At 40.0% G+C, this 25,827-nt stretch overlaps 1 protein-coding gene across 18 annotated transcripts in view; it reads right to left on the reverse strand.

The window, feature by feature from the left end:
• PPFIBP1 (PPFIB scaffold protein 1) overlaps positions 1-25,827 on the reverse strand; it is a 212,127-nt gene that overhangs the window by 71,892 nt on the left and 114,408 nt on the right. For 17 of the 18 annotated variants that reach the window (XM_086401617.1, XM_086401612.1, XM_086401613.1 and 14 more), the window contains one exon: positions 3,299-3,397. In XM_086401617.1, the coding sequence (XP_086257743.1) occupies positions 3,299-3,362 (64 nt within the window). In that variant the 5' untranslated portion in view covers positions 3,363-3,397. Of the gene's footprint in view, positions 1-3,298; positions 3,398-14,965; positions 15,176-25,827 lie in introns of those variants that run through there. The other variant, XM_086401611.1, reaches the window with a different exon arrangement.

Below are 25,827 nucleotides of genomic sequence, written 5' to 3' on the forward strand. Positions count from 1 at the left end.
TGGGGAACACGTGTATACCTGCAGCGGATTCATTTCGATATTTGGCAAAACCAATACAATATTGTAAAGTTTAAAAATAAAATAAAATTGAAAAAAAAAAAGCGTGTATCATTCCCCAAGCAAGAATACACTCTGCTAGATTAAACATAACCAGTTCCTTACTCTGTTAAACTCTTCACCTTTATGCCTGCCTTCTCTAGATAAGTTTTAGTTTACCAACGATACTGTGAAAACAATATTCTAAGAACTGAATACAGTATTCAAAATGTGGTCTAATCTACAAAGGAGGTCAAATTGAAAGAAGGTCTCCAAGACACAAAAGTATAATAAAGAGACCATGCAGGTCACTTCCTTGAAGAGAAGAACCTTCTGAAGAGGAAAACACCTTTGGTTTCTCCAAACCACCAAAGTCGAGTAGCGTCAGGGCCCGGACAACTATATCCTGACCCTGGTCACTGGTCAAGGCCAACTGTAACAGGACCCTGACCACCAGGTGCATGCAGGCCAACCCATTCAGACACCTCCTCGTTGTAACTGGTTCCTTCCCAAATACATGAAAGTCCTTCTCTTGAGACAAGACACAAAATGTGACAGAAGGGCTTGGTTTTGGTGGTTTCAGTCACTAAGTCGTGTCTGACTCTTGCGACCCCATGGACTGTAGCCTGCCAGGCTCCTCTGTCCATGGGATTTTCCAGGCAAGAATACTGGAGTGGGTTGTCATTTCCTTCTCCAGAGGATCTTCCCAACCCAGGGATCGAACCCAGATATCCTGCATTGTAAGCAATGGGCTACTAGGGAAGCCCATGGAAGACAGAAGAGCTTAAGTAGCACTACTCCTGAGGGATGTGCCAGGGGATGAAGGGGCTCATCTACTAGCCAGTCCCCTCACCATGATGAGAAAACAAGGAGATTATAGTCTACTTCTTTTGCTCAGCTTCTGTAACAGAGAATTGCTGAAGATTCTTAAGGAGGATGATCAGACTGGGATTTTTAAATTTATGGGAGGATAATTACTTTACAATACTGTGCTGGTTTCTGCCATACACCAACATGAATCATAGGTATACATATGTCCTCTCTCTCTTGAACCTCCTTCCTACCTCCCACCCCTCTAGGTTGTCACAGAGCACCAGATTTGAGCTCACCAGATTTGAATACCAAATTGAATGAATAAGCCATTCAGCAAATTCCCAATGGCTATCTATTTTACATATGATAACGTATATGTTTCAGTGCTACTCTCTCAGTTCATCCCACCCTCTCCTTCCCTCCTCGTGTTCACAAGTCCGTTCTTTATGTCTGTGTCTCCATTGCCGAGACTGGCATTTCAGAAAAAAAGATTCTGGTGGTCTGGAAAAAAGGGTGGACTAGAGCAGGAAAGCAAGTGCACCAAGGACATCAAGTGGGAGGGTTATTTAGGTAGAGCAGGACAACGGTAGCACAGACACAACAGATTTTAGAGAGGAAGAAAGGGACTGGGAGAATTTGGTAGGAGGCAGAGCTGACAGAATTTGACTAAGTAGAGGAACATATGGGTCGTATCTAGAATGACTTAAACTGCTTATGAGGTACCATTTCACACCAGTCAGAATGGCTGCGATCCAAAAGTCTACAAATAATAAATGTTGGAGAGGGTGTGGAGGAAAGGGAACCCTCTTACACTGTTGGTGGGAATGCAAACTAGTACAGCCACTATGGAGAACAGTGTGGAGATTCCTTAAAAAACTGGAAATAGAACTGCCTTATGATCCAGCAATCCCACTGCTGGGCATACACACTGAGGAAACCAGAAGGGAAACAGACACATGTACCCCAATGTTCATCGCAGCACTGTTTATAATAGCCAGGACATGGAAGCAACCTAGATGTCCATCAGCAGATGAATGGATAAGAAAGCTGTGGTACATATACACAATGGAGTATTACTCAGCCATTAAAAAGAATTCATTTGAATCAGTTCTAATGAGGTGGATGAAACTGGAGCCTATTATACAGAGTGAAGTAAGCCAGAAGGAAAAACACCAATACAGTATACTAACGCATATATATGGAATTTAGAAAGATGATATCAATAACCCTGTGTACGAGACAGCAAAAGAGACGCTGATGTATGGAACAGTCTTATGGACTCTGTGGGAGAGGGAGAGGGTGGGAAGATTTGGGAGAATGGCATTGAAACATGTAAAATATAATGTATGAAACGAGATGCCAGTCCAGGTTCGATGCACGATACTGGATGCTTGGGGCTAGTGCACTGGGACGACCCAGAGGGATGGTATGGGGAGGGAGGAGGGAGGAGGGTTCAGGATGGAGAGCACATGTATACCTGTGATGGATTCATTTTGATATTTGGCAAAACTAATACAATTATGTAAAGTTTAAAAATAAAATAAAATAAAAAAAAATAAAGAGACGCAAAAAAAAAAAAAAAAAGAAAGTGTATAGAGGGAGGACTATGAGATTAGCCAAGATAAAGACACCATATATGAAACAGATCACCAGTACAGGTTCGATGCATGAGACAGGGTGCTCAGGGCTGGTGCACTGGGATGACCGTTAGGGATGGGATGGGAAGGGAGGTGGGAGGGGGGCTCAGGATGGGGAACACATGTACACCCATGGCTGATTCATGTCAATGTATGGCAAAAACCACTAAAATATTGTAAAGTAATTAGCCTCCAATTAAAATAAATAAATTAAATTAAAAAAACAACAACTAGAGGGGCTTCTGAGAAAAGATGGTGAGCTCAATGTTTTAAATGATGACACTGATGCATCTATAGTAAGACACTGCAGGGAGGTTATCTGGTTGGCTGGTAGAGATAAGGTCCTGAAGCTTAGCAAAGAATTGGAAGAATGAATAGATGTGAGAGTCATTGATGGGAAAGTGAATATTGAATTTAAGGGAAATGATGAGAACATTCCTGATTATTGGGTAGAACAGTAATCCCTCCCTCCAAGTGCAGTCCACAGACCACCCGGACCAGAGTCACTTTTACTCTGGATCGGAAGCCCAGGAAGGTTCCAGAATTTTTTGACATTTTCAAAACTGATACAATTATGAAAAGTTTAAAAATAAAATAAAAGTTTAAAAAAATAAATAAAACAAAATTTAAGAATAATTCTGGCAGAAATTGGGGAAGAAGGACAAAGACTGAACTACGGGGAACCTAAAGGCACTGGAGAAAGACAATAAATGAAAATATCAAAGTGTAGAGGTTATAAAAGAGTTGCAACAAAAAAAGCCAAGACAGCCCAGTAAATACCATGACTGTGTCTTTCAGAGGATGCAGATTACCTGCTATAATCCCATCCATCTGCTCCAGTGCTGCAGCCAACATGTCACTTGCATCACTCATCATCTTGTTATTTGTCAAGGGCAAATTCCAACCTAGATCTGAAACAATAATGATGTTTATCATTACATCCTTCAAATGATATATGCTTCCTGGCAGGTTTGATAATTCAACACAAACTATAACTTCACCTAGCAGAGACATACAGAGAATTTGTGAAGTATCAGAGCTGAATTAAATGAATCATTTAATAAACTATGACCAGTCATTGTGTGCCTACTCTACCGCTGGATCTCATGCTATGCCCAATCAGTTAATAAAGTAAGTATGATTCAGTTCTTGCACCCACAGTGTTTAAACTCCAGTAGGATGGTTTCCATGCTGTACTCTAGGTCTCTGTGAGGGCAACAGAGGTGGCTGTGGAACCCTGCTCCGGGCCACGAGGGATGCAAGATAGATGAGACTTGGTTCTATCTGCACTGGCTCCACCCAATCTCTGCTTTGTCAATTTTGCCTTTATTTTTATTTTTTTCCTCAATAAGGAATTACCATGAGATTTGTCTAAGAAAATGATTCAGGAACATACATAACAAGCACACACACACCTACTGGCATTTTGCACTGTGACAATGGCTATCCTGTATTGAGTGCCTATGAGTGCATATCCTGTATTGAGTCCCACACATTAATATAAATTACCCATAATCCTTAGTCACGAGAGAAACCCTATTAAATGCATAAATCCCTCTTCATTTTATAATGATCTTTGCCTACAAAAACAAGTTTACAAAGACCGGTTTTTGAACTAGGTCTATCTGATTTCCACTGTAATATTAAATTTTTGTTTCTCTGATCCTATCTGAGAAATAAAGTTAGGTTGAAATTGTGTCACAATCTACTCACTCTTTTACCAGCTAAAAAATAAATTAAAATTATTCTTGCAAAAAATTTGGCCATTAACAAGAAAAAAGGCAAATTATGATTTTCAATATTAATTAATGCATTTTAGGTACCAGCTAATCATCCAAATAAATTCTCCCAACACACTCAAATACAGCTCCTGCTATTTGGCAGTTACTGTAGTGGAGCAAACACCTGGGAAATAAAGCATATGCTGCTTAACAGAAAACTTTGCCCTCTGTTTCTAAGCAACCTAGGTCTTACCACTTTATTTTTACAAACATATTTACAGTTCTGATAAACAGCTGCTTAGATCAATTCTCTATTATGCATTCACTCTCATAAAATGCCATTAATCATTGTGAAATCTTACTCTGATTGGATAGTTTTCATATATTTCATCTAAGAATTTCAAAGGTTAAAGTCTCTGGCTATGTGGATCACAACAAACTGGAAAATTCTTAAAGAAATGGGACTACCATACCACCTTACTTGTCTCCTGAGAAACCTGTATGTGGATCAAGCAGCAACAGTTAGAACTGGACATGAAAGAACTGACTGGTGCAAAATTGGGAAAGGAGTATGACAAGGCTGTATATTGTCACTCTGCTTATTTAACTTCTATGCAGAGTACATCATCTGAAATGCTGGGGTGAATGAATCACAAGCTGGAATCAAGACTGGTGAAAGAAATATTAACAACCTCAGATATGCAGATAATACCACTTTAATGGCAGAAATTAAAGAGGGACTCAAGAGTCTCTTTATGAGAGTGAAAGAGGAAAGTAAAAAGCTGACTTGAAACTCAACATTTACAAAAAACGAAGATCATGACATCTGGTCCCATCACTTCATGACAAATAGAAGGGCAAAAAGTACAAACAGTGGGAGATTTTATTTTTTTAGGTTCCAAACTTGCTGTGGACAGTGACTGCAGCCTTGAAATTAAAAGATGTTTGCTCCTTGGAAGAAAAGCTATGGCAAACCTAGACAGAGTATTAAAAAGCAGAGACATCACCTTGCTGACAAAGTTTCACATAGTCAAAGCTATGGTTTTTCCAGTAGTCATGTATGGATGTGAGAGTTGGACCATAAAGACGGCTGAGCACTGAAGAACCAATGCTTTCGAACTGTGTTCCTGGTGAAGACTCTTGACAGTCTCTTGGACAGCAAGAAGATCAAACCAGTCAATCCTAAAGGAAATCAACTCTGAATATTCATTGGAAGGACTGATACTGAAGCTCCAATACTTTGGCCACCTGATGCAAAGAGTCAACACATTGGAAAAGACTCTGAGGCTAGGAAACATTGAAGGCAAAAGGAGAAGAGGGTGGCAGAGGATGAGATGGTTAGCTAGCATCATCAACTCAATGGACATGAATCTGAGCAAACTCCAGGAGATAGTGGAGGACAGAGGTGCCTGGTGTGGTACGATCCATGGGGTTGCAAAGAGTTGGACGTGATTTGGTGACTGAACAATAACAAAGAATTTCCCAGAACTTACTCCCTTCAGAAGGTATAAAATATCACTACCATTTTATGTAGAAACACTACAGCACAAAAACACCCAAGGCATGCATTTACAGTCACCCAGAAATCAAGGGGCTAATAGGTTATAAACCTGGGCGTTCTCAAAAATCTACTAGCACATTTAGCTAGTGCACAGTCCAGAGAGGTGGGGCAGTAATTGAATGATCACACTTCAGGCTTAAATACTCTAGAAACATTAAGGATTAAGCCAAAGAGTGTATGGTCCTTGAATTTCACATAATTAAGTGGCCTACATTTCCTTTCATTTTAATGTTGAACTTCAAAGAGCTCTAAATAGATGCTATCTATCTATCTATATTTGTGTGTGTGTGCAGACAGACACATGCCAGGCTCAGCTATAATCATGGGGAATACCAATAAAATAAAATAATGCTCACATTAAAAAGCTCTCATCACCCCACTAAATCTTTGCAAGTAACTCTAATTTGTGTAGAGCAAGAACACTTTTTCAAGAAAGACAGGTAGTTATCTATTTCTTCTCTGTTTCAATGAACCTTTCAAATGCTAAGACACGGAGGTACAAGAACCTAGGTGATGCTTTTCAAAATGGTGGAGAAAACCAATTTTTAAAAAAAATTTCCATTTTATTAGAGACCAAGTCTTTGTTTAATATAATATGATGTAAACATTAAAGTGTTATAGAAGTTTATAGACGCTTACTCTCAATCTCTATACCTATCACATAGCAGCCTACATGTAATAATACAGAGAAGATAAGACAGTAAACACAATTAACAAATATGTACATAATATGGCAAAGGTGGTAGGTGCTAAGGGAGGAAATTTGAGCAGTTATCCTCAGGGAGTCAAGGGGTTAGGAATTTGGAGAGGTCCCTGATGGCTCAGTGGTAAAGGAACCCACCTGCCAATGCAGGAGACACAAGTTCTATCCCGGGGTGGGGAATATTCCGTGGAGGAGGAAATGGCAACCCACACCAGTATTCTTGTCTGGAAAATTCCATGGACAAAGGAGCCTGGCAGGCTACAATCCACGGAGTCTCAAAGAATCCAACATGACTGAATGACTGAGCAAACACACACGCACACAAATTAAATAGAGTTGTCAGGAAGAATGACAGATTCAAAGATCAAAGACTGCTTTAAATTTAGTTAAATATAGGTGGTAGTTCAGTGGTTTCCAAGTAAAAAATTACTACAAATTGATTTAAAAAATGGGAGAGGTAAAGACATGAACAGACATTATAACAAAAGGGAAACACTTTTACCAATATAAAATATGAAGAGATGCTTAATGTTATTAATACTCAAAGAATTTAAGACAGCAATGTGATATCATTTTATATTCAGTCAGTTGGCAAAAAAATGGACACTACTAAGTACTGTACAAGGATGTGAATTCACAGACTCTCTTACAGAATGGTAATGGGAATGCAAAATGGGCTAAAATGAAAATAAAAACAGGTAGAAACTATGGGGAATTCAGCTCTTGAGTAAAGGTAACCATACATAATGAATGAGGTTCACATTCATACATCTTTTCACTTGTGGGCACTCCCCCGTCCACATGATGCAAAGTGATTAGGGCTTATGAAGGAAATCACATTCTTACTGGCCCAATGATTAGAAGAGGGTAAAGTTCTTACATTATGCACAAAGATGTTCAATACCAATTCACAGCAGGTTGTGATAAGAATACATAATATAATATATCCAAACTGTACAAAGTAAAAAGCCAGTTGAGTTGATGAGATAGAATACTAATAAAATCCTCAATTAATCCAAAAGAAGGAAGTAAAGGTGAAACAATGAACTGATGGGAGAAAAATAAATCAAATGGCAAATGATAAACTTAAACTCAATCATATAATTTACCATTACATTAAATGTAAATGGACTAAACTTTTAATAAAAGCCCAAGATTGTCAGACTGGTTAAACGTAAAGACATATAAAATATAAGAATGAAAAATTAGACATTATGCACACAGTAAATAAGCCTGGGGAAGGAGGATTGGCCATATTAATATGTGAAAAGTGACTTTCAATCAAGTATTACTAGAAAGAGGAATATTTTATCATGGTAAGAGTCAATTCATCATAAATGTTTCCGCAACTAATAACAGAGCTTCAAATAACATGAGGCAAAAACTGACACAACTAAGGGAGAATTACACAAATTCAGTCCGTTTATATTTAATAGTCGATATAGTTGGATTTAACTCTACGGTCCTGCCATTTTTTTCTGTTTATCCCATCTTTCATTTGTTCCTCCTTTTCAACCTTCTTTTGGAATGACAGACCAGGTAGGAAAACAAATCAGGTAATAATACAGACTTTAGCAATACTATCACCCATCTTGACCTAACTCAATTTATAGAACAAAACAACCAAATGCAGAACATATTCTTTTCAACCCACAGGTTATACACACTAGGCCAGGCCATGTGTGTATGCAAGGCCACAAAATAAGTCTCAATAAATTCCAAATGGGCATTAAAGGATTATACAGAAGACTAAGAACAGCAACCGAAAGTGGTAAAGTTCTAATGTTAAGAACAGAGCTTCCATATTTATTAAAATTCTGACTTGTCCACGCTTGAGCTATTTTAGTGGCCACCTAACTTCATGAGCATCTGTGTTAATAAGGTTATGTCAATTTTTATGCCTGAGTCAAAGTATTTTAAAAAATAGAAAACTTAAATAAAAGGCCTCAGAAAATCTCATGCTATATCAAGATTTTCCTCTATTCTCAGAAACATTTCTGAGAGGAAGATTCCCCTGGGCATCTTCACATACTTAATACAATGGAATACTACTCCAGTACAATGGAATATTCCTCCACAGTGAAAAAGTCTAATAAATATTACTGGGAGCAAAAGAAGTCAGACATAAATGACTATGTATTATGTGATTCCTTTTATGTAAAATTAAAAGATAGGTAATCTATGGTGAAAGAAAGTAGAACAATAATTATTTGCAGGGAGTGGTGAATGATTCAAGGAAATTCTGGGGACTTTCTGTTCAATATCTTGATGGATATATATTCAAGCTTATACATTTGTCAAAACTCATCAAACTGTACATTTAAGATGTGTTCACTTCACTGTATGTAAGCTTCACCTCAAATTTTTAAAATTAGGGTTGAAGATGGTTGTTAGAAATTAGAAATGAAACTATTTTTATTTTTTATTTTTTTGAAACAATATTTTTAAATGAACCAAATAAATGAATGAATGTAAGTAGGATATGCAGGCCTTATATGATAATATATCATGAATAAAGAATAATGAATAATCCAATTATATATACCTGAGGTCTAAAATTAAACTCAGAATATCCAGCTTCCTATGTTCGGACTCTTTCCTTACCCAGAAACCTGTTGATTACAACTTCATCTTTTGAATGAACAAAACCACTTAGAAAATAAAAACTTTACCATCTAATAATTCCCACACAACACCAAAATTATTTCTGGATTCTAAATAGGTAATATACACTTATTTCAATGACTTGTTGAAGGAAAAGGCACCAAACAATACAACTACCAACAACAAAAGAGTGTGGTTTGGGTTCAAGGTCATAGTTCAAACTGGAGAAAGCCCTTACTATTGGGTGATGTAAACAGAGATCAGTTCTGCTTTAAGGAGACCTCAGTCTAGTGGTTTCCTATTCTAACGGTTTAATGAAAAGAAGTTCAGAAAAGTCTTGGAAAAGCAAGCTCCTGGAAGTAACATTCATATTTTACAGTAATGGTAAAGGAATACCAACAAAGAAATATTTTGGGTGTATTTCAAACTCGGTTAGGACCCATTTAGAGCAGATTTGAGTAAGGTAAAATATCAGGGAAAGTTCCAGCAATGGGTGTGGCGGCTTAAAGGTTGGCAGAAAACCACAACTTTTACAGGGTTGTTGACTAACTGATGGTTTAGGTTGGAAGAGCTGCCCAGTCTCTTCGTGAAGTAGGGAAGAAAGACTGTAAGAACAACTACAGAATCTGTTTCTAAACGTTGGTGAGAATGACATTTGTCCTAACTTTCTCAGCTTTCCTTAGGTAAAATGTTTTATGTTTCAAAGAGAACTTTGAATTCCGTGCCCAGAGACAGATACTGCTACTGCTGCTGCTGCTGCTGCTAAGTCACTTCAGTCGTGTCCGACTTTGTGCGACCCCAGAGACGGCAGCCCACCAGGCTCCCCCGTCCCTGGGATTCTCCAGGCAAGAACACTGGAGTGGGTTCCCATTTCCTTCTCCAATGAAGGAAAGGGAAAAGTGAAAGTGAAGTCGCTCAGTCATGTCCGACTCTTAGCAACCCCATGGACTGCAGCCTACCAGGCTCCTCCATCCATGGGATTTTCCAGACAAGAGTACTGGAGTGGGGTGCCATTGCCTTCTCCGGAGACAGACACTAAGGACACTTAAAAGAAGAAATCCCTTCAGTGAATGAGAGAATGTTTACATACATTCAACTAGGCTGGTGGAACACCACGTTATTATGAGGCCATTATGAAAACAATATAGTTTCATGTAAATTACCCAAGATCTCTCATCAATTTTTCCCCCAAAGATGCTCACTAGGGATGTCAATCAATTACAAGACGATTTCCCATGCAGGCAGCAATACAATCTTAGCAAAGAAATGTCTTAAAAACTGGCCTAGGAAGGACTGCTGAGTGGTTCTCAAGGTGTGGGGACTGCCCAACAGTGGCACAGCATCACCGGTGAGCTGGTTCATATGTAAATCCTTGGCCAAGATCTACTGAATCCGAATTCTAGGAGCAAGGTTTGTATGAGCTGCCACGTGATTCTGATGCCCACTCTGTCACCGTGCTAGAGCACAAGCAGTCCTCTTTCCTCCTGGAACACCAAGCCCCACCCAGAGGGGTTGGGAACAGGCTTCCAAGGGAAACAAGGGCAGAGCTCCTCTCCCCACCTCCTGCTTCTACTTTTGATCTAAAAAATAACAGCTCTGAAGAGGCAATACAGGTTTTAACCAGTAAAATCTCTCCCTTTAAACTTCAACTACTAAGTTGTTATGCCTACAACTTTTAAGATTCTTATAGAATCCTCGCTTTCTGGTTCTCTGCTATGTATATATTATCACATGTTTCCTCCTCTACCCTGTATTATTAGTCCAAATCCTTTCACCTTCAGTCTGCTCTAACATCCCTAGAAAATGAATTCAGAATCAACTGAAAAGGGTAGCAAGGTAAGAAGTGGGGGTTGAGGGGCAGGAAAAGTGCTGAAAACAGTGAAGATGTTGGCAGTGGGGCTGATGTCAATGTTACAACACACATGTAAAAAGTCTGGTCAAACTGTAAAAATAAGTATAATATTGACGGCAGAACTGGAAATATGAACATTGTGTATTTGGTGATATTAAGGAATTATTTTAGTATTTATGGCATATTAGGGATGACCAAATATTCATGGATGAAATGATACAACATCTGGAATTTGCTTTAAAATAACGAAGGAGGACACTTCCTTGGTGGTCCAACGATAAGACTCCATACTCCCAAAGCAGGGGGTATGGGTTTGATCCCTCGTTGGGGAACTAAGATCCCATATGCTGCACAGCACAACCAAAAATTAAGATAAAACTAAAATAAATAAATAAAATAAAAAGAAGGGAATAAAGGGTAGAGATATAGATGACACAAGATTAGTCATGATTTGATAATTGTTGAAGATGGGTGATAAGGACATAGGGTAACACTATACTATTTTATCTACATTTTCATATATTTGAGATTTTCCATAAAAAAATATTTAAACTTTCTCACCCATGTCTTCAGACAATAGGATTTTCAAACACCCTTGACCCTGATATAATTGGCTTAAATATTTTATTTTTCTAGCATAACCTCAAGCATACCAAGAGCTCACCAAATATTTACAAATCAAATAAGAAAGTACATGTTATGTTAACCACCTGCATAAACACAAACACACACTCAGAAAATGGAATAGCCTCTCACAAAGAGATGTAAGGCAAAGCACAAAAGAGGGCGTGTTCATGACTGTGTGTTAGAAAAAAATAAGTCTCGTGCTCACTAAAATGAAGAGCCATAAAAAATGGTTAAGTATTCAAATAAACAAAGCAGCACGGAAAACAGGACAAAATAAAAGGAAACAAATGTTTTGGCTCTTTGCTACCAATATTTAGGAATGATAACAAGAAGGCAGTTGATTTCAAAAGTTCATTACAATAAGCCAAGATCTTTTACTTCTTGCATAAAAGGATGTTGCTGCTATTTGAAAGATAAATGTGTATTAGATGTCAGTAAATCTGAAGATCTTGTGATAAACTGAAAGAATGCCCCATTTCTCTCTGCTGCTGTCGTTATTCAGTCACTCGGTCGTGTCTGACTCTTTCCACCCCGTGGACTGTAGCCCGCCAGACTCCTCTGTCCTCCACTATCTTCTGGAGTTTGCTCAAATTTGTGTCCATTGAGTTGACGATGCTATCTAACCATCTCATCACTTTACCATTATATGATGACTGCACAAAATTATGGATTTGCCCAATGTCACTCAAGAAGAGAGGTTTAAGTCTAAAACCCAAGTATATTTCTCATTCATTCAACAGTGTTTATCAAATAGCTATTATGCTCTGACTAGGACCACCAGCTTTGATCAGGATCGCCAACCTTGACCTCTCATTTGCTTCTGGTCCACATTATATACCACCTCCAGGACACCCACTCCTGCCTGCCTCTCTGCACAACATACCCTGCTCTGGACACACCCTGCTCTCTTACCTCTGTATTGTCACCTCTCTCCTTGCACCACCCCCTTCTAAACCCTGGGACACATACTTTCAAGACAGCTCATGCATCCTTTCCTCCAAGGCCTTCTTGAGCCCACCAGGAACATCCTACCAGGATGACTTCACAAGAGCCCTAATTTCACAGTATCTGTCTCTGTGACTGCACTGTGAGCTCCCTGATTACAGAGACTGTATTCCTGATCTCTGCATCCCCAGTGTCTCAAGGGATGGACATCAAATGATTGCAGCACAAATGCTCGTGCCCAGGGGCCCCTCAAACATGTACACTGTCATGTCATAACTAGTCTTGCTCCTATGCTCCCTGGTTTGGGGAATAGCGTGAGCTTCTTCGGAGCTGCACAGGCCAGAAAACTATCTTCTCACTTTAACTTTTAAGATAAATGTTGATAAATTTGATCACTACTATCACCCTTGTTAACTACAATCTCACAAAATGAATGTTCATGCTTTTTAGGAGGTAGATGAACCAAGTTTACTGTGCTACTGTGGAATGATGTTATTCCTTTATGTCTATAAACTTCGTTCCCCATATGATGGAGAACTATTTGGGGCCTGAGCAAGTTTCAACTTCTAATTTTTTCACCCACTCTGATCTCTTCATTTTAGGTCTTATAACCTGGTGACTCATCTCTCTTCTATTTTCCCACCCAGGTCTACCAACCTAGCCTCAGCTGGCTCAGAGGAAAGCAGCTCTGGGGTACATGAGACCCAGACTCATACTCCTGAGGAGGGTAGGGATGGGTAACAGCTACTCAAAGCTCCGACAGGGAGGGAATGGACAAAGTGCCTATACGTGAGCAGCCTCTGAAAAAGTGTGTTATAAACCCTCAGATTAAAAGGTAGTGAAAAAGTTTAGTCTTATCATCATTTATTTTAATAAAATAGAAGACATCAAAATGTCTCACAAGAAGTAAAAGTATAATTTTGTGAAACTTTTGATTTCATTTTATATATATACCCGCCTGTAACAAATGCAAAAGTAATCAAATGATGGAAGGCCTACCATGTGCATGGCCTAGTAACAGAATAGTGGGAAAGAGAAGCAAAAAGAAAAATCACTCTGCCTTTAGGGAACTGACATTCCAGTGGGGTCTGTGTGTGTGTGTGTGTGTGGACATACATGTATATGTACTGCATCATGAGACAAGACAGTATATCTTACACTGGGTCAAAAACATTTGAAAATTACTTCTTTCTCTTTGCAGGCAGATTCTTTACCTTCTGAGCCACCAGTGAAGCCCCTCTTTCTCTTAAGTGGTGGTATTTAAAACATGGTCTACCTGTATGAAGGTCAGGAAGCAACAGTTAGAACTGGACATGGAACAACAGACTGGTTCCAAATAGGAAAAGGAGTACGTCAAGGCTATATATTGTCACCCTGCTTATTTAATTTCTATGCAGAGTACATCATGAGAAACACTGGACTGGAAGAAACACAAGCTGGAATCAAGATTGCCGGGAGAAATATCAATAACCTCAGATATGTAGATGACACCACCCTTATGGCAGAAAGTGAAGAGGAACTAAAAAGCCTCTTGATGAATGTGAAAGTGGAGAGTGAAAAAGTTGGCTTAAAGCTCAACATTCAGAAAACGAAGATCATGGCATCTAGTCCCATCACTTCATGGGAAATAGATGGGGAAACAGTGGAAACAGTGTCAGACTTTATTTTTCTGGGCTCCAAAATCACTGCAGATGGTGATTGCAGCCATGAAATTAAAAGATGCTTACTCCTTGGAAGGAAAGTTATGACCAACCTAGATAGCATATTCAAAAGCAGAGAGATTACTTTGCCAACGAAGGTCCGTCTAGTCAAGGCTATGGTTTTTCCTGTGGTCATGTATGGATGTGAGAGTTGGACTGTGAAGAAGGCTAAGTGCTGAAGAATTGATGCTTTTGAACTGTGGTGTTGGAGAAGACACTTGAGAGTCCCTTGGACTGCAAGGAGATCCAACCAGTCCATTCTGAAGGAGATCAGCCCTGGGATTTCTTTGGAAGGAATGATGCTAAAGCTGAAACTCCAGTACTTTGGCCACCTCAAGCAAAGAGTTGACTCATTGGAAAAGACTCTGATGCTGGGAGGGATTGGGGGCAGGAGGAGAAGGAGACAACAGAGGATGAGATGGCTGGATGGCATCACTGACTCAATGGACGTGAGTCTCAGTGAACTCTGGGAATTGGTGATGGACAGGGAGGCCTGGCGTGCTGCGATTCATGGGGTTGCAAAGAGTCGGACACGACTGAGCGACTGATCTGATCTGATCTGATGAACTGGTGCTAATTCACCAACTGTTACTGGTCTATTATAAGTATAGAAATTCAGAGTAAGTATTCAGAAGTTTTATAGGAACGTGATCTTGCTGTGATATCCAATTTCATGATAATTTTGCTGCCCAATTATTTTCAAATTGAATTAAAAAAAAATCAATCCATGATAGATTGGAAATGAGGGAAAAAAAAAAAACCCAACCTTCATCTTCACCAGAGACGGCTGGAGAAGCACTGCTATGAAGGACACGCTGGGTGGGGGTCTGGGGAACAGGTGTGCACACAGGACTTTAAACAAGAACTGCCGCCGCAGAGCACAGACAGGAGTGACGCATTTGCAAGAGGACTCCAACAAGCAGGGAGAATAGTTCAGGTTTGTTCTCGTTCCACACACGTCAAATGGTTAAAATAACTAAATGCAAAGTAGAAAAGTGTTAGCACTGACAATGATGCTATATGGCTAAATTCAGAAGAAGTGAAACAGAAACACATTTGCGTTAAGGTAACATCAATGGCAGTCATACACAGGCATGCCTCTTTAATTTGCTTCACAGATAGCAACAGCTTTGTGTTTTTTTGTTTTTTTTTGTTTTGTTTTTTTTTACCAACTGAAGGTCTGTGGCACCTCTGCGAAGAGCAAGTCTATCAACACCATTTTTCCAACAGCATTTGCTCATTTCATACTCTGTGTAACATTCTGGTAATTCTAGCAATATTTCAAATCTTTTCACTGTGACCTGCGACGTTACTATCAGACTTGCTCTGGGGCACCGTGAACTGCATCCATGTAACATGGAAAACTTAACTGACAAATGTTGTGTGTATTCTGACTGCTCTACCGACTGGCCTTTCCCCCATCTCTCTCTCCTCCTTGAGCCTCCCTATTTCCTAAGAGACAACAATATTGGAATCAGGCCAGTTAATAACTACAGTGACCTCTAAACGGTCACAAAAAGAAGAGTCGCATGTTTCTCACTTTAAATCAAAGGCAAGAAATGATTAAGCTCAGTGAGGAAGGCATGTTGAGAGCCAAGATAAGCTGGAAGCGAGGCCTCTTGTGACAAACAGCCAAGTTGTGAATGCAAAGGAAAACTTCCTGAAGGAAATTAAAAGTGCTACTTCAGTATATACCCGAATGATAAGAAAGTGAAAGAGCCCTATTGCTGACTGATACGGAGGAAGTTGCAGTGGTCTGGGTAGAAGATCAAACCAGCCACAACATTTCCTTAAGCCAAAGCCTGATCCAGAGCAAGGTCCTAACTCTCTTCAGTTCTACGAAGGCTGAGAGAGGTGAGGAAGCTGCAGAATTTCAGTCTGAAGCTAGCAAAGGTTGAAGGAAAGACACCCTCTTTATAACATACCAGTGCAAGGTGAAGCAGGAAGTGCTGATATCCAGAAGATCCAGCTCTGATCATTAATGAAAGTGGCTACACTACCCAACACTAATGAAGATGAAACAACTTTCCATTAGAAAAAGATGGCATTTAAGATTTTCATAGAGAAAAGCAGCCAACGCCTGGCTTCAAAGCTTCAGAAGAGAGACTTTCTTTCTAGGAGTAAAGCAGCTGGTGACTGTAAGTGGAGGCTAATGTTCATTTACCATTCTGAAAATCCTAGGGTCCTTCAGAATTACGCTACATCAGCTCTGCTTGTGCTTTATCAATAGAACAACAAAGTCTAGATGACAGTACATTTATTTACAGCATGTTGCACCGAATATTCTAACCCCATTCTTGAGATCCATTCTTCAGCCCATTCTCGAGAAAAAGATTCCTTTCAAAATATTACTATTCATTGACAGCGCATCTGGTCACCCAAGAATTCTGATGGAGATGTACAATGAGATTAATGTTGCTTCCATAACACAGCATCCATTCTGCAGCCCACGCATCACGGAGTCATTTTGACTTTCAAGTCATATTATTTAAGAAACACATTTCACAAGATTAAAGCTGCCACAGACAGTGATTTCTGGGATGGATCTGGGCAAATTAAACTGAAAACCTCGAGATATTCACCATTCTAGATGCCATTAAGAATACTCGCAATTCATGGAAAGAGGTCAAAACATCAACATTCAGAAGAGTTTGGAAGAAGCTGATTCTAATCCTCCTGGATGACTTTGAGGGATTCAAACTTAGTGCAGGAAGTCACTGCAGATGTGGTGGAAACTGCAAGAGAACTAGAATCAGAAGTGGAACCTGAAGATATGACTAAATTGCTGCAATCTCATGATAAAACATGAAGAGATTAGGCTAGCTGCTTCTTACAGATGAGCAAATAAGTGGCTTTTTGAGAGAGAATCTGCTCCTAGTGAAGATGCTGTGGATTTTGTTTAAGTGACAACAAAGTATTGAGAATATTACATAAACTGAGTTGATAAAGCAGTGGCAGGGTTTGAGAGGATTGACTTCAATTTCAAAAAGGGTTCTACTGAAGTTAACATGCTATCAAACAGCAGTGCATGGTACAGAGAAACCATTTATGGAAGGAAGAGACAATTGATGGGGCAAACTTCGCTGTTGTCTTATTTTAAGAAATTGCCACGGCCACCTCGACCTTTACCATCCACCACCTGATCAGTCAGCACGCACCAACATCTCACTGGGGCAAGACCCTCCACCAGTACAAACATGATGATTCACTGGAAGGCTCAGATGACAGCATTGTTAGCAATAAAGTGCTTCTTAATGTATGTACATTTTTTTTTTTAGACAAAATGCTCCTGCACATTTAGACTATAGTCTACTACATTACAGTATAGGGTAAACATAATTTTCATATGTACTGGGAAACAAAAAAATTCCTGTGACTCACTTTATTTCAGTATTTGCTCTAATGTAGTGGTTTGGAACTGAACTCACAGTATCTCCAATGTACACCTGTAAGGAACCACTTACATGTCTAATTACAAAACATCACAGCCACAAAGAATGCATCCCGATCATCTCTGTTTTAATAAAGCAATAAAAGCTATTATACTTTTCACTAAAATTTCACAGACTGTCATTTCATACAATACGGCTCAAAAAAAATTTTTTTTTTAATTTTAAAGTGGAAGAATTTTGCCAGCATACCAGGAAGAGTGGTAAAAATTGTGGGCTAGGGAATAGTTTTTCATACAGAAACAAGACTGTAATAATTTTAAAAACTAAACTGTTTGTCTAATAGGTAATTTCTATTGCTTTTCTATTTCAACTGAGTGGCAGTTACATTCTTAGCTGTATGATAAATAGAATGTCGTCATTTTTTTCCTTTATAGCATACACGCCTCTAGCCATAATCAGCAGTACAGATATGTCTCCAGCTGTTGCAGGAAAAAAACTGAAAACCAGAGCCCTGAAATTGTACAGTTGAAAGAATAAAATATATTCTTAACACTGTTATTCACTGTTAAGAGATTACCCCAATACAAAATCAAAAGTTTTTAAAAAAATAAGACATATGGAAACTGTGTACAATTAATGAAGACTGAGCCAAGTAATTGATCGAAGACTGAAGGCACAAGAAGGGGACGACAGAGGATGAAACGGTTGAATAGCATCACTGACTCGATGGACATGAGTTTGAGCCAGCTCCAGGAATTGGTGATGGACAGGGAAGCCTGGTGTGCTGCAGTACATGGGGTCACAAAGAGCTGGACATGACTGAGCAACTGAACTGAACTGAGCCAAGTAATAAGAGGTAATACAATGCTTTTCAAATTACTAATACTTCAGGTTTGTGTGACTAGCACTAATTGCTACAGTGGGAGATTTGCTTAAAGGAGGGATGATGATAATGAAGAAAGCAACACTTCCAATGCAGGGGGCCCAGGTCTGATCTCTGGTCGGGGAACTGGACTCCACATGCCACAAATAAAGATCCGACGTGCTGCGACTAAGACCCAGGGCAGACAGATAGATAACAAATAAATAAATAAAAGCAAAGCCAAAATTTATTTCCCAGCCCATGGGTTAGCAAACTATAGGCCATAAGCCAAATCTGGCCCTCTGCCTGCTTTTGTAAATAAAGTTTCCCTGAACACAGTTACACTCATTCATTTCTGTAATCCTCTAGGCTGCTTTCATGCTACAACAGCAGATTTGAACAGCTATAAACACAAAGCCTAAAATATTTACCATTTGGCCTTTTTACAGGAAAAGTTAGCAGACCTCTGCCCCAACCCCTTTCCTATTTGCACATTTTCTCATTGACAGAACAACATTTACTGACAACATATAATACATCAGAGGACTTGCCAGGTGGCTCAGTGGTAAAGAATTCACCTGCCAATGCAGGAGACACAGGAGATGAGGGTTTGATCCCTGAGTCAGGAAGATCCCTTGGAGTAGGAAATGGCAACCAACCATACCATTCTTGCCTTGGAGAATCCCATGGACAGAGCAGTCTGGTGGGTTACAGTCCAGAGGTCGCAAAGAGTCAGACACGACTGTGCACTCACACACGCATAATATATCAGGCACTATTCTAAGGGAGGAGGGTACAGCAGTAAAGAAAAAGAAAGAAAATGGACAAAGAAAAAAAGTAAATATAAGGTTGGTGCTCTGATGAGGCATACATTCTAATGGCAAGAAACCATTAATAAATAAGTGGCTGAACCCTCAGTAACTCAGATGATGATAAAAAAATATGGGTAAAACAAAGCAGGTAAGATCACATCAGCTTACAACATATCAGGAACTGTTTTACATGCTTTTAATGTATGAATACATTAATCTTTCACAACCCCACTGACATGATATTCATCTCTCTTTTTTTCTGTCTGGTTGTGCTGGGTCTTCACTGCAATATGAGGGCTTTTTGTAGCTGCAGCATATAGGCTTCTCTAGTCGTGGTATTGGAGAAGGCAATGGCACCCCACTCCAGTACTCTTGCCTGGAAAATCCCATGGACGGAGGAGCCTGGTAGGCTGCAGACCATGGGGTCGCGAAGAGTCGGACACGACTGAGCGACTTCACTTTCACTTTTCCCTTTCATGCATTGGAGAAGGAAATGGAAACCCACTCCAGTGTTCTTGCCTGGAGAATCCCAGGGACGGGGGAGCCTGGTGGGCCACCGTCTATGGGGTCACACAGAGTCGGACATGACTGAAGCGACTTAGCAGCAGTTGTGGTATGTGGACTTAGTTGCACCGTGGCATGTGGGATCTTAGTTCCCCGATCAGGGATTGAACCTCCATCCCCTGCACTGAGACGCAGATTCTTAACCTCTGGATAACCAGGGAGGTCCCTCATCTCTATGTTATAGGTGGTAAAACTGAGGCACAGAAAGGGTACCTGAGTCATACAGCTAGAAAACAGATTTGAAACCAGAGCCCATGATCTTAATTGTACATTCTGCTGGCTCTTTGTAAAGAAAGAGACTGAGAGGAAGCTACCACTTTAATATGATAATCAGGGAAGACCCCACTGACAGAATGATGTTGAACCAAGCCCTGAAGAGGTGAAAGAGACATTCATGTGAATATACAGGAAGAACTTCTAGTTGCAACGACAACCAGTGTGAAGGCCCTGAGGAAGGAGAGTTTCATGTATTTGGTATTTGAGGCCCAGGTGAGGAGAGGGGAACCAAGAAGGGGAATTTTGTTGTTGTTGTTTAGTCACTAAGTCATGTCCAACTCTTGTGTGACTCCATGGATGGTAGCCCCCCAGGCTCCTCTGTCCATGAGATTTCCAAGACAAGAATACTGGAGTGGGTTGGCATTTCCTTCTCCAGGGAATGTTCCCAACCTAGGGATCAAACCTGTGTCTCCTTCATTGGCAGGCAGGTTCTTCACCACCGAGCCACTAGGGAAGCCCAAAGGGCAATTTACATAGAGTGAAAGGCACAGAGCTTAACTACATAGTTTGATGAGTTCTAAGGAGTGTACACACCTAGGTAACACACACTCTAACAAGGTAACAACTTTCCTAACGTCTTGTGTTTATTTTGATGGAAAGGCTAATAGAATTTGATGAGTGTTTAGGGAAAATAAAGGACCCAAGTCGGTGGCCTAATCCATAGAGAGATGGATGGCCATTTACTGAGGTGAACCACTTGCCCCCAAACTGAGCATGACAAGTAGTCCTTCCATCTACTAACGGAAGGAAGCAAGAACTATAAAATGATCATCCATGGAGAGGCATCCCCACCATCCTTTACACTAAAGCCTAATGAAATAGCCAGATCTTGTATATGAAAGCTGTGCATCATGGCAGATTACCCAAGGAAAACCCACACCTCAGCATCAAGCACTCCCATAACACTCTTTTGTTTTTAAACCTCTATAACCAGGTGCCATATGGACCACTGGTTATCTCGACAGACACTGCACTTGGCTAAAAAAAAAAAAAAAAAAAAGATGTCTCTGATAGTTGGGCTCACTTGATTAGGTCCATGAAATGCTATTTCTGCCAGACTGAGTTTTTTAAAAATTAAGGTCCTGGGACTTACTTGGAGGTCCAGGTGTTAAGACTTCATGCTTCTTCTTGCAGGGTCTGATCCCTGACCAGGGAATTAAGATCCCAATCTTACATGGGTCTGATCCCTGACCAGGGAATTAAGATCCCGATCTTACATGGGTCTGATCCCTGACCAGGGAATTAAGATCCTGCATGCTGCACGGTATGGCCAATAAATAAATAAAATGCTATTTTAAAAAGAATTAAGGTCCTGCTCTTAATAATAAGCTTCTATGCCAAGCTTAGCTCAGATCATGTATTCAATAAAAGTGAAAGTGAAGTGAGTGAAAGTCACTCAGTTGTGTCTGACTCTTTGCAACCTCATGGACTATACAGTCCATGGAATTCTCCAGACCAGAATACTGGAGTGGGTAGTCTTCCCCTTCTCCAGGGGATCTTCCCAACCCCGGGATTGAACCCAGGTCCCGGCACTACAGGCAGATTCTTTACTAGTTGAGCCACAGGGAAGCCCTGTATTCAATAAAGGTTTGATAAATAGATGAACAACCATTCGCTATCAAACATCCATCAACACAAAATTACTCATTAATCACCACCAAATGTGCTATACAGTATTGCATATTAAAGAAAAGTACATTAATGGACTTGTTTGGCCAACCACTAACATGGGTGGGACTGTATGATAAACAGCTCAGAGGCTTGCAGCAGCTCCCTATGGCTTTCAGGACAAGCTTAGGGCTTTTAGGATTTGATGAGCTCTTCTTCACTCTGGCTTCCCTGGTGGCTCATTGTAAGGAATTGGCCTGCAATATGTTTTAGATCATCAGCACAGTTTGTTTTTTAATTTACTTTTAACTGGAGGATAATTGCTTTACAGTATCATGTTGGTTTCTGCCATACAACACGAATCAGCCATGACTATACTTATGTCCCCTCTCTCTTGAACGCCCCCTACCCATCTCACCCCTCGAGATTATCACAGTCAACCCAGATTTTTGTTTTAATTTTAATAAAAGTTCTGGCAATCCCACAGCTTTCAGGAGAGAGGGAATGGGGAGACAGAGAAGAAAAGTAGAACAAATAAAATATGTTGAACTGTCTCAACAGGAATCTGAAAGCTTGCTTTCAGTATAAATGTAAGTTGAATCCCTAGGGTAGGGCTACCAAATAAGCAATATAATCAAGATTCTCCATACTTTATCTGGTAGAACTACTGCTTTAAAATGACACGGCTAATCCATCCATTCATTCATACACACATATATACACTTATTCAAAGGATACTGGTCATTCATCCATCATGTACCAGGGATTGTTCTAGGCACTGAGGAACTTTCATTCCAGTGACCATCCCCAACTGCTACCTCTGCTTTCCAATAAAGTCCATCTCACGCACCTGGTTAGGTGAGCCCACCTGCCAGACACATACATTTTCCTTAGCCAACTACAGCACTGGTCTTATTTTCAAGATGCAATCCCAAACTAGGGCATTCTACTTAACATAGTGATTGCCTGAGCTTAAAAACAAAGCAAAGGAATAATATACTTTTATAAATATAAAAATATACTTTTTTTACTATGTATTCAACAAAATATACTATTTTTACATAATACAAAATATATAGTGTTTGTATATTTGATTAAGTATTAAACTATTTTTTAATATGTAAAAGTATACTTTTTACATTTTTGCTGTTTAAATCATGTGTATTGAATGTCTTAATCTCAGGATACCTTCAAGTCCTGCCTTCTGCCAAACAGCGATAGAGCATTAAAAATGTATTTCTCCTTATGAAATGCCCAGCTGTGTCTTGATTTCATTCTACTGATCTGTTAGAGGAAGCTAGGTTGGCTCCACTTCAAATGCCTGCTATCTAAGCTCGGCAGGGCACTTAATGTTACCCAAGGATCCTTTATTCATCACTATTTCCTGCCCTATCACATTTCTCATAATGGCTGTCTCTCAAAATTCCTACCAAACTCTCCCTAATCTATTCCTATTCCTCTCTGCCCTTAATCTCAGTAGATTCCCTCATATCCTACCTTGCTGAGAGTCCCAGGACACTCTCCTCTATCTAATTTTTCTATATACTCTCATTTGCTTGTTTCCTTCTGTCATGGGGAAACTCTCCACCATGTTCTCAATGACATTCCAACCTTTTCACATTCACTCCCTCATTCCCTCATATCTTCAGTCTTTTGCATTCATGTTTCCTTCTGCTCAACCAATAAACACTTTAAGAACCTTCTAGACCTAAAAATAGGACTCAAAAAAGAACTCTCAAATTCCTCCCTACCCTTCAGAAGCTACAGATCTAGCTGTGACTCTTCACCAATGTCCCAGGCCTTTCTCTACTTGGGGATAAGTCAATACCTCAAGTTTCTGTAAATGAAAAGAAACCAGCCAGATACAGAACTTCTGGGATAGAAACCTGTTTTTAAAGCAGGGATCCCAAACCTCCAGGATCTCCTGCCTGATGATCTGAAGTGGAGCTGATGTAATAATAAAATAGAAATAAAGTGCTCAATAAATGTAATGCACATGAATCATCCTGAAACCATCCCCCACCTCCCCCGGTCTGTGGAAAAATTGTCTTCCACAAAACCTGATCCTGGTGCCAAAGCGGTTGGGGGCCACTGTAAATGAGAACTAAGACGGCTGATATCTTTATTAATATATACATATTTCTTATTTAGTAGAAATTTTATAATATTCTACTTCATTTTGGTAGTAAAGATTACTTGGGCCTTTCACACAACAGGAGACTGCCGACCCTGGTCTCCGATGATGACGATGCCATGCAGTATCTGTGCTTTGCTGTGCTTTGTCACTCAGTTGTGTCTGATTCTTTGTAACCCCATGGACTGTAGCCTTTTTTAGGGACTGGAATGAAAACTGACATTTTCCAGTCCTGTGGCCACTGCTGCATTTTTGGAATTTGCTGGCATATTGAGTGGAGCACTTTCACAGCATCATCTTTTAGGATTTGAACTAGCTCAACTGGAATTCTATCATCTCCACTAGCTTTGTTCGTAGTGATGCTGCCTAAGGCCCACTTGACTTCACATTCCAGGAAGTCTGGCTCTAGGTCAGTGATCACACCATTGTGATTATCTGGGTGTGAAGATCTTTTTTGTATAGTTCTTCTGTGTATTATTGCTACCTCTTCTTAATATCTTCTGCTTCTGTTAGGTCCATACCATTTCTGTCCTTTATTGAGTCCATCCTTGCATGAAATGTTCCCTTGGTATCTCTACTTTTCTTGAAGAGATCTCTAGTCTTTCCCATTCTTTTGTTTTCCTCTTTTTCTTTGCATTAACCACTGAGGAAGGCTTTCTTATCTCTCCTTGCTATTCTTTGGAACTCTGCATTCAAATGGGTATATCTTTCCTTTTCTCCTTTGCTTTTGGCTTCTCTTCTGCACAACTGCACTCATCTCACACACTAGTAAAGTAATGCTCAAAATTCTTCAAGCCAGGCTTCAGCAATACGTGAACCATGAACTTCCAGATGTTCAAGCTGGTTTTAGAAAAGGCAGAGGAACCAGAGATAAAATTGCCAACATCCACTGGATCATCCAAAAAGCAAGAGAGTTCCAGAAAAACATCTATTTCTGCTTTGTTGACTATGCCAAAGCCTTTGACTGCATGGATCACCACAAACTGTGGAAAATTCTGAAAGAGATAGGAACACCAGACCACCTGACCTACCTCTTGAGAAATCTGTATGCAGGTCAGGAAGCAATAGTTAGAACTGGACATGGAACAACAGACTGGTTCCAAATAGGAAAAGGTGTACATCAGGGCTGTATATTGTCACCCTGCTTATTTAACTTCTATGCAGACAGAGTACATCATGAGAAATGCGGGGCTGGATGAAGCACAAGCTGGAATCAAGACTGCCAGGAGAAACATCAATAACCTCAGATATGCAGATGACACCACCCTAATGGCAGAAAGCAAGGAAGAACTAAAGAGCCTCTTGATGAAAGTGAAAGAGGAGAGTGAAAAAGCTGGCTTAAAGCTCAACATTCAGAAAACTAAGATCATGGCATCCGGTCCCATCACTTTATGGCAAATAGACGGAGAAGCAGTAGAAACAGTGTCAGACTTTATTTTTTTGGGCTCCAAAATCAATGCAGACAGTGACTGCAGCCATGAAATTAAAAGACGCTTCCTCCTTGGAAGAAAATTATGACCAACCTAGACAGCATATTAAAGAGCAAAGACATTACTTTGCCAACAAAGGTCCATCTAGTCAAGGCTATGGTTTTTCCAGTAGTCATGTATGGATGTGAGAGGTGGACTATAAAGAAAGCTGAGTGACGAAGAATTGATGCTTTTGAACTAAGGTATGGAAAAGACTTTTGAGAGTCCCTTGGACTGCAAGGAGATCCAACCAGTCCATCCTAAAGGAAATCAGTCCTGAATATTCACTGGAAGGACCGATGTTGAAGCTGAAACTCTAATACTTTGGCTACCTGATGCAAAGAACTGACTCATTGGAAAAGACCCTGATGCTGGGAAAGATTGAAGGTGGGAGGAGAAGGGGATGACAGAGAATGAGATGGTTGGATGGCATCACCAACTCAATGGACATGAGTTTGAGTAAACTCCAGGAGTTGGTGATGGACAGGGAGGCCTGGCGTGCTGCAGTAAA

The sequence above is a fragment of the Bos grunniens genome, chromosome 5, assembly GCF_055505025.1.
Source record: "Bos grunniens cultivar Pamir isolate PY7600 chromosome 5, Bosgru_T2T1.0, whole genome shotgun sequence".
Lineage (NCBI taxonomy): Eukaryota > Metazoa > Chordata > Mammalia > Artiodactyla > Bovidae > Bos > Bos grunniens.